This window comes from Mastigoproctus giganteus, chromosome 5 (assembly GCF_048544385.1).
Source record: "Mastigoproctus giganteus isolate SK-2022 chromosome 5, ASM4854438v1, whole genome shotgun sequence".
Lineage (NCBI taxonomy): Eukaryota > Metazoa > Arthropoda > Arachnida > Uropygi > Thelyphonidae > Mastigoproctus > Mastigoproctus giganteus.
This window is the reverse complement of record NC_143579.1, coordinates 114,519,623-114,533,419: the sequence shown is the minus strand read 5'-3', so window position 1 is coordinate 114,533,419 and position 13,797 is coordinate 114,519,623. Positions and strand designations below refer to the sequence as shown.

The following is a 13,797-nucleotide window of genomic DNA, read 5'->3' as shown; positions in this document are numbered from 1 at the left end:
CACACCTGGGTGGTCACCCACCATGTACTTGTGCATGGAGGTTATACCCAGGATTACTAACAGTCCCACCATCGTGAAGGTGCAAGCAGAGTATTTGGCTGTCACAGACCATCCAGACTTCGCCGAAATTGGGTACACTTGACTTGAGTGTCACCCAAATATCAGTTCCATCAGCGTTTTAGGTTCCCAGGTAGCAAGTGCAGCTTGTCTGGCACATCTGAGAGAATGTCTGTGACAACCTCAAGAACCATAATCAAGGTATGTATTATAAATGAATTATTTTTCAATATAATATCTTCAGAGCTTATATATATATATATATATATATATATAGTCATACAAATTAGAATAAGGTTTAAAATAATGCCAGCAGTACGGCAAGACAAGAGTGAAAAAACAAAATTAAATCTAGATTCAAATCTAACAGGGAGGGAAGAGAAAGGTAACGAAGAATAAAAATATTGCAACAGAAACTCTAAATTAATTTAGAAAATCAAATTATACAAATAATTCATTAAAATTTAAAGCCAATTAAATAGACCCTCCTTTTTATTTTTATTAAGTAATATTTCTTTTCCAACATTATTTAAATATAATTATGTCACATGATAGTATTGGGCGAATTGCTAGCGCTGCGCCTGTACTGCCATCTATAGTTTATTGTTCGTTTATATAAACGGGTTAAGTTTATTTTTGTCAGTAGTGTGGCTTTGCACTGGAGTGCTCTTGTCTGTCCTATTTTTTATTTTCGCTGCATCAGGACCACCGCTGTTCAATTTCCCTGCATTGGCGGTTCGATCTGGGGATCGGTGTGGCTGACTGATCTTGCGATCGTTTCGCCTTTGTGGCGATTTGTTCAGTGTTCGAAATGCAGCGATTCCCTGACCATTATTGGCCTTGTGGTCCTCTGTTGAGATGGGGCATAATGGTCAGTCTATTTTTTCTATTTTTTCTATTTTTGTTTTGTTTTGTTTTATTGTGAATGGTTTAAATCTCTGTTTGGTGATATTTCACATAAATTTGGACCTGGTGCCCATCAGAGGGGGGCACCGCTAAATTTCTATTTAATTGGCTTTAAATTTTAATGAATTATTTGTATAATTTGATTTTCTAAATTAATTTAGAGTTTCTGTTGCAATATTTTTATTCTTCGTTACCTTTCTCTTCCCTCCCTGTTAGATTTGAATCTAGGTTTAATTTTGTTTTTTCGCTCTTGTCTTGCCGTACTGCTGGCATTATTTTAAACCTTATTCTAATTTGTATGACTATATTTCAAGCGTCATGTAGAGGAGTCCATGCTTTTTGCTGCCTCTGATGTGTGCTGTACCCTCCTTTTTATTTTTATTAAGTAATATTTCTTTTCCAACATTATTTAAATATAATTATATATATATATATATATATATATATATATAAGTTCCAATAATGATGAAAAGCAGTTATCCCACTATTTTAGAATGATTTGTGAAAGCTCGAAAAAATATGCTTCTGTGGCTGATTGTCATCTCGTCGAGTTGTGCATTTTTGTTTAGCCAAGAAATTAAATTTTAGGAAACAAAAATATGTCTGACAGAGCCAAATCTGGTAAATAATGTGGGTTACCTACAATGACACATTTCAGTCACTACTATTGCTGACACATGAGTAAGAACTGCTGTTGTTGTTGGGTATCATGTATTATGTCTGTCTGTCTGTCTGTCTGTCTGTCTGTTCATGGACTGATTTGTATGTTGTGCAGGCTGAACAACCCAGAATAACTCATAGGCAAAAACTCTATTTCTTCTGCCTGAGATCAGCTAACTACAGCCATGACTGAAGAAGCCTTTAGAAATTCTTCCTGTTAAGGACTCAAATTCGGACCTCTCCAAAGGATTGAAAAGTGGTAAAAGCACTATATTCTCACAGAGGACAAGTGACAGCACTGTTTTCAAAAACTTATGTTAGTTATAACATGGTATCAGGTATAAAAGTAAAAGAATGCTGACAAGCATTCCTTTTCTTTTGCAAGTCATAACTCACTGGTTTTGTAATAGCAGAAAATACTCCTGTTATATCTTGTCCTGTTGTTATTATTATTATTCCTTTGGAATCCCAAAAAGCTTGCTGCCACATTTCCAGCTGACAGAACTGCTCATGCCTTCTTTGGAAGTAATTAAATGGATGTTTCTACTGCTTGGACTGCTGATTTTACTCAGGCTGATAACGGTGGTTTCATATCTCACCCATGATTACAAATCTTGCCAAAAAAATGTCCTGGATCTGCTTCATAAAATCCCAAACTGTAAAGAAGTTTTGCACCAACCCCATTTTTGATAAGACACCAAAAAGCAGTGGGATCCATCTTGCTGAAACCTTTGAAAAGCAGATTCTTTTCTCAGAAAAATTTGCCTCTGTTCTTATGAGATGCCTATAGACTATTTTGGCCTATAGACTATTCCAATTAGCATACCACATACACTATGAAACCATATTCATGTCATTAATCCCCAAGTGGGTCAAAAGCATGGATAAAGTATATACACTGAGTGGACAGAAACCATAGGATACCTACCTAGTAACAGGTAAGCCCACCTTTCGCCCGGATAAGGGCAGTCAGGTGGCAAGGCATTGAGTCTAGTAGTTCACGAAAGCGTTCCACAGGTATTTCCATTCATGCTTGCTGCACCACTGTCCATAATTCTGTCACATTCCTGGGTGGAGGATCCAAAGCTCTAACAGACCATTCCACAACATCCCAAAGATGCTCCACAGGAATTGGTCCGGTGAACAGGGAGGCCATTCCACAGTGGTAAAATCTGTGGAATGCTCTTTGAACCATGTTCTAGTCACCATGGCTCTGTAGGGAGGCTCATTATCCAGCTGGAGGAGTCCATTGCCCTGTGGGTACATGATGACCATAAAGGGATGCGGATGGTCTGCAAGGATGGACATGTAACCTGGACAGTTCAGAGATGTGTCAAGACATACCAGAGGTCCCAACATGCCAGCTGAATATGCCCCCAGACCATTACCAACTGTCCATCTGCCCGAACAGTTTGTTGTTGACATGACAGGAGCATAGTTATGTTGTTATGTTAATGGGTTTTTAGGAGCATTAGCAACTAAGGCCATATTGCTCCGGAGATATGTGGTGGCGGGGATATGAGGAAAGGTCATTCCCTGACCTTTCCGCATCCTCCGTATTTGGTAGTAAAATCTGTGGAATGTGGAATGTTCACAGGCTCGAACCCCGGTCTAATCAAGAAGCGTGTGCTACGCACTGCTGCTCCTGCCCACCTGGCTACAGAGGCACCACAGGAGCATAGCTCTATGCGGTTTCCACTAGATATGCATCCTCCCGTCTGCTCGAAATAAACAAATGTCAAAATGGGATTCATCGGACCAAAAGACCCACCTCCAATCATCCAAGATCCAGTGCCGATGTTCTCTCACCCAGTTCAGGCGTAGAGTTACATGTCGTGGTGTTAGCAATGGGACTGTTTGTTATTTGGTTTTTAGGAGCATTAACAAATAAGGCCATACTGCTCCGGGGATATGCGGTGGTCATTCCCTGACCTTTCCGCATCCTCCGTATTTGGTGGTCACAGACTCGAAACCTGGTCTAATAAAGAAGTGTGTGCTACGCACTGCTGCTCCTGCCCACCTGGCTACGGAGGTGCAGCAAGGGGACTCTGGTGGGTCGGCGGCTCCCATAACCTATTGGGTTAATGATTGTTTGATGATCTTGGTGGACACATTTCTAACACCTCCCCCGTTGAAGTCGGCGGTGATTTGTGCCAGTCACTATCCAGCTGGCTGAAACAACGTGAGACAGACGTCAATGGCCACATTCATCCACCACCTTTCTCTGCCCACAGTGCTAACCACGATTACCATCAAACAGGGATGGTTTGTTTGTTATTTGGATTTTAGGAGCATTAGCAACTAAGGCCATATTGCTCCGGGATATGCGGTGGTCATTCCCTGACCTTTCCGCATCCTCTGTATTTGGTGTGACGGGCTTGAACCCTGGTCTAATCAAGAAGCGTGTGCTACGCACTACTGCTCCTTCCCACCTGGCTACGGAGGCGCCTAACAGGGATGGATTTCTGTACCACCTCTGTGATAAAGTGACCCGTGCATCGGGCACTCACTATCATCCCTCTTTCAAAGTCAGTTAACTAATGATGTTTATCCATATTGACATCGAATTACCATCTACATGAATGTAGTGATGCAGTGTACCTGTATACCTACCAAATGGTGGGTTCACCACTAAGTAAAGTGTGTTAGCAGTCTGACGGCACCGGGGGTTCCACCCCATCTCTGCATTGTATTCTTTGTAAGTGACACAGAACTCTGTGGAGGCCAGAGATTTAAAAAGCGTGTTTGGAGTGGTTTGTTGTGTAGTGTTATGTTCTGTTGTTTCTCTGACCATTTAGCCATTGGGGCCCCTATTGGGCGGCGCCTCCGTAGCCAGGTGGGCAGGAGCAGCAGTGCGTAGCACATGCTTCTTGATTAGCCGGGGTTCGAGCCCGTGAGCCACCAAATACGGAGGATGCGGAAAAGTCAGGGAATGACCACCGCACATCTCCGGAGCAATATGGCCTTAGTTGCTAATGCTCCTAAAAAAAAAAAAAAAAAAAAAAAAGCCCCTATTGGGACCCACCGTTGCCCACACTTTGCCACAAAGGGACAGATCAGGCACCCAGTAGATTATTTAAGTACTCTGGCAAGTCTCGGCACCTATTTTCCGAAGATCTCAGTGGCAAGGCCTAAAAAAAAAAAAAAAATTTTTTTTTTAAAAAAGAGGGGGGGGGGGTGAACACTAGAATTTGGAAAGGCTGAAAGAGGTTTATGAGAAAGCAGCTGAATTTTTTGATGCTGATTAGAATTTGGCAGCATTATTAGGAGCATACTCAGTCGGTTTAGTTAGAGTGGGGAGACAGGGGAGGGAAACAGGTAGAAGGATGTTGACAACAGAGTAGGTATCCCAAAAGAGGTCAGTGAGGACGAGCCCCACCAGGCGAAATATGGGGGAGGCGGGGAGGGGAGGAGACGGAGACCCGTCTCCTCCCCCCTGCCTGGGGATGGGGTTTTAAAGGGAACCAGGTTAGAGTACCCAGTTCAGTTCGCCAAATGGCATCTGGGCAGCAAAGCTACAGTATGTCTTCTTCAGTGATGGTAGTCAGGTCCATGTATTGTCAAATCCGGTAGCAAGGTCAAACTGCCCATCCCACTCTGGCTGTGGGACATGTTAGCTGGCAGTGGGGAACCCACCAGGCAGGGGGAGGAAGAGAGACACATTTACTTCATTCATAATCCACATTCTTACTCTACTTGCATTCTATTTTTATACTTTTTTTTTCTTATACAGGTCGACCATCACTAATCCGGCCTATGGGGTGCTGGATTAGTGAGATCACCGGTGGTTATTTTAGCACATACAGTTTACCCAACAGCTATCCACCTCATCCTACTCCTACTTTTAACAGTTGACTGACAAGCTAGTTTAAGAAAAAAATTCCCCAGGATCCAAAAAATATTTAGCAAATAATTTGATTAGTAATTCTAAAATAAATATTGTAATTTCAGTGTTGTCATTTTTTCGCTTAAATTATCAAAAAAAAAAAAAAAAAAAAGTGTTATTTTTATGTTGCATATATTTGGCCAACGTGGCCCAGTAGGTTAAATCTTGAGAAGCCGTATCGGCCAATACGTGTGACACTATTACGGCATACATATGAAGGTTGTTTGTGATTAGTTTATTGCACGCGCGGCGAGTGCTGCAATAAAACTAATTGCAATAAAATAAACTCTCAAATGTCACAATAAGTTTGTCAGTATTGTTAGAGATTTTGTGAAAACAAGTTCGTCAGTGAGCTATATATATATATATCCATCATATTGTGTTGTGTTTTTCTGCAAGTTTGTACAAGTGTTGTAAAAAAAAAAAAAAATCTAAAAAGGAATGGCTAAAAGAAAATTACTAAAATAAGAGGAACTGAGAGAAATTGCTGGAATTTACAATTAAGCAGAGTTAAACTTCTCACAGACACCCCGCTGTCGAGTTTTTCCAAAAGTTCAACTTTATCTGTTATGGACAATGTACAGTGTTTGCGCTTTACACCACGAGAGCCACTTCCTTTATGCATTGGAACCATGGCTGGGGCCACGCAGAAATATGTTACTACTCTGTGGCCGGGACTAAATGTGAGCAGATTATAATAATAAATGCAGAAAAACAAGTGGGAATGGCTTGCCAGTGTTTACGAGTTCACGCCAACAGCTGATGCAACCAATGCCACCAAAACAGTAACGGTAGGTCTTTGTGCCGACCGGAGAAATCTGAAATTACGTTCATGGAAATTATACCTGAATTAGAGGTGGAACCGGATTACCGGTGGCCGGATTAGTGATGGTTCACCTGTAGTTTATATATATTTTATATATTTTTTAACCCCCTGCTAAGTTATATATATATATATATATATATATATATATATATATATGTATTTTTTTTATTTTTTTTATTTTTTCATTCATCGTTCATCTGATTTTTGCATACCAGGGGAGGATGCAATGGTGTGTAATGTAATTTAAATACTAATGCTTAATAATTAAGCTAAATAAGAAAGAATATAAAAGATTAAAACTAGGGTTAGTGTGAACTTAACTTTAACATTTATGGTTTGTGTTCTTTTTCTCACACACTTAGTCTCTCATTCATTCTTCTGACTTTCATTTCATTTGTTCGACACTTGCTTTCTGCACTGCACTCTCTGGGCACCTCAACTTATTGTTATTCTTCAGTTGTGGTGCAGACCTAGCCACAAGTTTTTTGTAGGCCAGGGGAGAATGCAGTCATAGTGTTGTTAGTAAATGTTTGTTAGTACTGTATATAAAAAGTAGTTTTGATAATTGAGAGCTATTAAGTGCTCGATAATTCCTATATTCTATTATATTATAAATCAACAGGGATTACCTTTATTTTAGGAAGCTTCTTTTCCAACTCTCCTATAGGAGAGTTGGAAAAGAAGCTTCCTAAAATAAAGGTAATCCCTGTTGATTTATAATACAGTAATACCCCGACTTACGCTACCCCGACTTACGCGAACTCGGAGTTACGCGGTTCCTGATTTTTTCGTTTGGCAACGCTGCCGCCCACTATCTTCAAGGTCGTTTTTCATATGTTATCGATATACGGTGCGACGGCGGAGACTGAGAGCGAAATATGAACAAAATTCAACTTTGCTGCTTTTATGTTTTTTATATCAGTGAAGGGGAAACACATTTCACCATAATATAACGTAAAAACCAACACAATTCCAGCTATCGGTATAATCGCAAATGCAATTAGATCGAGTTTACTACCAGTTTATAACAGATTCCACTAGCAGAAACGCAACTGGATTTTTATTGTTTTATGGTAGTAACCCCTAGAAATGTGAGGTGTTAATAGTGTATCTCTGCCTTTATGGTGTTGTTTATTCAGTTGCTACATGCGCGCAGCTTTGTTTATGCATATCAAGCGTGCCTCCTCGTTTTGTAATTGTGCTTTATTCCCTAAAAATGAAAAGGAAGCGTCCTGGTGAAGACACTGCAGATTCAGAGAGAAAAAGAAAAGCAATTATCGATAAACAGAGGCGGACTGGGTCAAAAATTCTTTCCCGGGAAAATTTATAGTGGCCTCATACTATGGTTTATGGCCAAAATCACACTGGCCCACCGGGGTTTCCCCGGTAAGGCTTATTGCCAGTCCGCCTCTGTCGATAGAGAAAAAATATGAAATTGTGAAACGCTTTGAGCGAAATGAAAGACCATGTGATATTGCACGTGCTGCAGGCCTAAATGAAGCAACGGCGAAAAGCACATGACAATTGCAAACTTGACAGGTTGAAAATTGAAAAGGGCTCAATTGTAAAGGGCTTAAAAATTTTAGAAAACATAGACTCCAACGAAGAACGCGTTATAGCTACAAAGCAAGGAATAAAAAAATTATTAGCTTGCTACGAAGAAATTCTGCGTGAAAAAAAGAACGCGCTGTGTCGTCAGACGAATTTGTTAGATTTTATGAAGCCATCGACATCGAAATAACTTTTTAACGTAAGTCATTTGTTTTTTTAATACATATTTTGTATTAATATGTATAAAGAACTGCAATTTTATTAATATTTTTCTTCTAAACTAGTGTTTTTGTTAGTCCTTGGTCCCAATTAAGAAAAACTTATATGTATTTATATGCAAAGTTGTACCCCGACTTACGCGAATTCGACTTACGCGATTTTCGTCGGACCCACCTATCGCGTAACTTCGGGGTATTACTGTAAAAAGTAGTGTAAGTTATTATTAACTTTGTATTCTTTCAGGCAATTACATTTGCTCTTCCACTCATTCCCATTCACCATAACACTCATTCACTCTCTTTCCCAAGTGACGGGTCACTGTTTCTTTCACCAAGACTGACATTTAGTGGGTTCGTCCACTAGCAAGAGGGGGTGACAGCATAGTGTTGCCCAGGAACCAGGTATCTCATGAATTCTGTCCTTTCAGTGTATTGCAATGTTTTCTTTGGCAATTAGCAATTACTGGTTGAGTTCTGCTGCCTATTTTTTAATCATAGCACATATTGAAGCAGATGTACAAAATGCTTTTCTTTTGATGTAAACCTATTTCTGCATGTATTTTATAAAGGTACACTATCCAAATTGGACTCATAATTTATAAAAAAGAAAACATTAAGTTGTGTTTCTCGAGAAATGTAAATTAGTGTTTTTTTTTGGAAATGGTTTGCATGCAAAATGTGATAAAGTTACGAAACCAAACTTTTTCATTTGTTTATACAAAGGAATAAACAACCAAATTATATTTACAATTTTGTTGCCATTTCCATATGGGCTACAAAATTTTTAATATCTCCCTCGTTCTCAGAGTTTTAAATAAAATACTCATATTATATACAAATGTGTGCGTGCTCTCAAGAAATTAAATGAGTACATACCTTCACTTTCTTTGAAGATGTATACAGTATCTCCAACTGTGAGCTTTAATTGATGTTCATCCTCTCCACAAAAATTCCAAACCACTAAGGGAAATAAAAATTTAAATTAATTTATTGATGTTTGTTGTTTTATTGATAAAACACTCATTCACCACACACACACCCACACATACAACCAACAATATTATTATTATTAGCCATATGGTGCAAAGAAGCCTGAGGCTTATGCTGCACCAGCCAAAAAAATTCCCAAGGAAAAATTCCCTGAGAGAGAGAGAGAGAAATTCAGAAGTAGAAAGGAATCACCAAGGAAGAGAAGAATGATGATATCCAGCTCAGGACCCCGGGTGTGCCAAGCCCATACTCACCAGATGTGAGCCCTGGGATGATATATCAGGCTTGGATTACAAGGAGTTACAAAGTTGAAAGAAGTTCTTTTAGTATTAAATTAATTCTTCCCCGCACCAGTAATTAAGCAATGCAATAAGTAAAAAAAAATTTGTAAAAGCAATATATCATATTAAGTTAATTCATAACTAATTACACCTGTAGTTTTTTTTTTTTATAATTTCTTCCCTTGAGAAAAAGAAAGCCAACTGAAAAATTAATTTTAAATTCCCTGTTAGAAGATCAGAATAATAATGCCTAGAATTTTCAACAACAGTAATTAGGGATTAGAGCTTTAGAAACAGAGACTCAGACAATTAACATACCAAATAACCAGTACTACACTCAAGGCAGTGGAGAATGAAAAAAAAAAAAAAAAAAAAAAGAACCGGGGGGGGGGGGGGTTGCAGCCAGGTATGAAGTTTTCAGAGCAGTGCAGTTGGCTTGCCAGAGCAGCTCATTGGAGTCTTGTCAGTGATATACAAGAACTCTGCTAGCAGGATAAGGAAGTAATTTTCTCCTTTCATAAAGGACATGACTGAATTATAGGAATTTTAACAAATCACACAAAAGGGAAATAAATTACACATACTTTTACCTTTACAACAGAATGAAATTACACAACCTTTACAACAAGTGTCGGAAATACTTTCCACTCGCCTGGATGCAGGTTCATACCATTTTCATGACATTTGCAGCCACCTTACATAATATTTGCTCAGTTATGTTTGCAATCGCCTTTTCAATGTTAGCCTTCAATTTATCAAGAGTATGAGGATTGTTGTGAAACACTTCACCTTTTAATTGTTCCTAAAAAAAAAAATCTGGAGGAGTAAGATCTGGGGATCTTGGAGGCCAAAAATTTTTTGAGATCAAGAGATCTACGAAAAATTCCTGTAACATGGCTATCGCTTCATTTGCTGTATAACAGGTCGCACCATCTTGTTGAGACCAACATTCTCGTTCATTCATCTCCAACAATGCAATAAATTGTTGGATTATGTCACGATAAACTTCTCCATCGACAGTTTTGTCAAAAAAATATAGGCCCTATAAACACGACGGCGCAAGATGGCACACCAAACCCCAATTTTCAGGGTATGTAATGATTGTTTGTGATACACATGTGGGTTTTCACTGCTCCATATTCAGCTGTTCTGACTATTCAAATACCCATCCAAGTTGAACCAAGCCTCGTCACGAAAATAAACAAGATCCAACACCTCAATTCCATTTTCATCAACAAAAGAATGAAACCAAAGACAATACTGTACACATTTTTCATGGTCAGGTTCTTTCAGTTCCTGAGTGACACCAATATGGTAAGCATGCAATTTTAGCTTCTTTGTAGCCCTGAAAACAGTAGTTGGTGACAGTCCAGTTTGAGAAGATAACTTCCTAAGCGATTTTCTTGGTGAGCGGGTTAAATGTTCATTCAGATCATCCAGAATGTTCTCAGTTAAGAGTAGTGGCCGGCCTGGGCTTTTTTTTCGTCCTCCTGACTCCCAGTCTCATGAAATTTCACAATTATACGCGATATTGTTGATTTGTTGGAGAAAAACGACCGAAGAAATTTAATCTGAAACTCGTCTTGCACAGATTTATAAGATTTATATGCGAAGTAAGACTCCACAATAAACACACGTTCATTCTCGGAAAATGACATAGCCAACACAACACAATGGACTGGATGCCTGACCGAGACTAATGCATGTCACGGTCATTCAACTGCTTACCTCGGGTAACTTTGGGTGCAGTGCTGCCACCGACACTTCAAACTTGACATAACATTTGCCTGCCCGTAAGTTCTACCTTCTTCATTTTAGGATTGCATCCTTTATGAAACACCCTGTATAAGACAATGGTCACGCCACACCTTGAGTACTGCATACAACTTTGGAGGCAACATTTTAAGAAGGATGTAGAGCTGTTGGAAAGTACAGAGAAGGGCAAAAAGATTGGTGAGGGGAACACAGGAAAGGCTAAAGTTCTGCAAATTGCAGCATCTGGAGACTAGGCAACTGTGAGGTTATCTGACTGAGGCGTATAAGGCTTTGAATGGTTTGAACAAGCTCAATGCTGATGAGATTCTTCCACTTGCAGATTACTCACTTGAGGGGGCATAAATTCAAATTGAGGAAAGACAGTTTCAGAATATATGTGCGGTTTGTTTGTTTCGGGATTTATTGGGCGCATCGGCAACTATGACCATAGTGCACCATACATGTGATAATTATGCATGCCATTTCTTCTCAAATAGAGAAAATGGAAAAAAGGAACTAGAAAGTAATTTTTTTTTTTTTTTAGCTAACTAAAGGAGATGACATACTTTAATCAATCATCTTGAGAAAGTTATATATGCTTGAGACATTTGTTCCATTGTTTAAAAGTGAGGTAAGTGTAGGATCTTTTGTTGTGGCTGAAGTGCAAAGATTCTGGCGTTCTCTTGTATATTTTGTGCATTCAACCAGAATGTGTTTCACTGAGAGCATTTTATTACAGTGATGACGTTGAGGGGATATTTCTCCTCTTAAAAGATAACCATAAGTGATATTTGTGTGACCTATCTGCAGACAAGCCAATATTACCTCCTGATGTCGGATTGAACTAAAGCTGGAAGGCCATCGCTCAAGGTTTGGCTTGATACTCCGAAGTTTTTTATTATTAGGTTGATTTTCCCATGATAACTGCCATTGGCACATGCATTTTTCCTGGATTAGTGGTCGATAGTCTTGATGAGGCACTTTCCACTTGTTCTCGGGTGGTAGGTGAGCTAATCTGGCAGCATTGTCCGTTAGTTCATTTCCAGGAATTGCCATATGTCCTGGGACCAGCAGAAGTGTATGTTTTTTCCAAGTTCTGATAAGGTATGTAAAGAGCTGACTATTCTTTTCACGATTGGATGGGTGATGATCATGGTGTTTTTTGTGCTTGAAGTGCACTTAAAGAATCTGTGAAAATTATGCTGTTGTTAATATCAGAGGCCTCGATATGATTCAGTGTAACCTGAATTGCTATTAGTTCGGCTGAAAATATACTGAACTCACATGATAACTCATAAGCTAATGTGATGTTTGGAAAAAACTGCAGCGATTCCAATGTGGACATCATCCTTTGATCCATCAGTATGTACTATGGAAAAGCTGGGAAACTGGTCCACTACTGCATGGTATAATTGCAAGAAGTTTTCTCTATGCAATGTAGATTTATTCCATTCATGCAGATGTAAATCACATGAGGGTGGAATGATATTCCAAGGAGCAAGAGAGGATGGGAGGCTATGTGGCAAATTGTCTAAGATTAAATTTAGTTCTTCTAAGAGATGTTTTATTCTCGTACCCAAAGGGCGATTAGCATTAGGGCAGTTTTGGTATAACCTGCTGTGCTGTGATGTGAAAAGTATGGGCCAGTTTGGGTGTTCTGGCATAGATCTAATTTTATAGGCATAACGTAGTATCAGTTGTTGTCACCAGATTTCAGCATATAAGCTGTGTTGGAGACGTGCGATATGCCACTAAAGCAATGCGTATTCCACTATGATGGATAGGGTCAAGCCAGCAAAGGGCACTAGGTCTTGCTGAACTATAGACTGGTGCTCTGTAGTCAAGTTTCGATCTTATTAATGCTCTATATAAAAGTAATAAAGTTAGGCAATCAGCTCCCCAATTAGTTGCAGAGAGAACCCGGATGATATTTAGTTTTTGTTGACATGATGTTCTTAGTCTTTTGATATGCTCAACGAAAGTGAGTTTATGGTCTAAAGTGATTCCTAAGAACCGTATGCTGGGATGAACTGCTATTGGTTGGCGATTCAGTTGTAGCTCCGGATTGGGATGGAGTTTGCGCTGGCGGCAAAAATGGATGCAAAATGTTTTTTCCGGACAAAGTTGAAATCCATTAGTCTGAGCCCATGAACAAATCTTAGTTATTGCCCCTTGCAACTGTCTCTCAATAGTATTCATGTTTTTCGCATGACACCAAATACTAAGGTCGTCTACAAACAGTGCTTTATCAATAGTGTTTGGAATTTGTCCGGCAATGGTGTTTATTGCAATTATAAAAAGTGAAGCACTGAGTACAGAGCCTTGAGGAACTCCTTCTTGTGAAAATACTTGGGACAGTGAGGTTTTAAATCGAACCTGGAATGTACGCTTGCATAGGAAATTCTGTATGAAAATCGAGAGGTGACCCCGAAGTCCATAGTGATGTAATTCACGGAGTAATTCATACTTCCACGTGGAATCATAGGCCTTACTGATATCAAAGAAGACTCACACATGATGTTCCGATCTGAGGAATGCATTCCGAATGGAATTCTCTAGTCTGACTAGTATATCTAGTGTAGATCTGTTTTGTCGAACACCGAATTGTGCAGAATGTAGTAGACTGAAATTTTCAAGGTACCAGATCAGTCGGCGGTTCACCGGTAC

At 39.3% G+C, this 13,797-nt stretch overlaps 1 protein-coding gene across 1 annotated transcript in view; it reads right to left on the bottom strand.

Annotated features, from left to right (window-relative positions):
- The window catches only part of mbc (dedicator of cytokinesis protein myoblast city), a 966,604-nt gene that overhangs the window by 906,731 nt on the left and 46,076 nt on the right, over positions 1-13,797 (bottom strand). Inside the window, exon 2 of the mRNA XM_090373417.1 lies at positions 8,981-9,064. Within this exon, the coding sequence (XP_090229543.1) occupies positions 8,981-9,064 (84 nt within the window). The remainder of the gene's footprint in view (positions 1-8,980; positions 9,065-13,797) is intronic.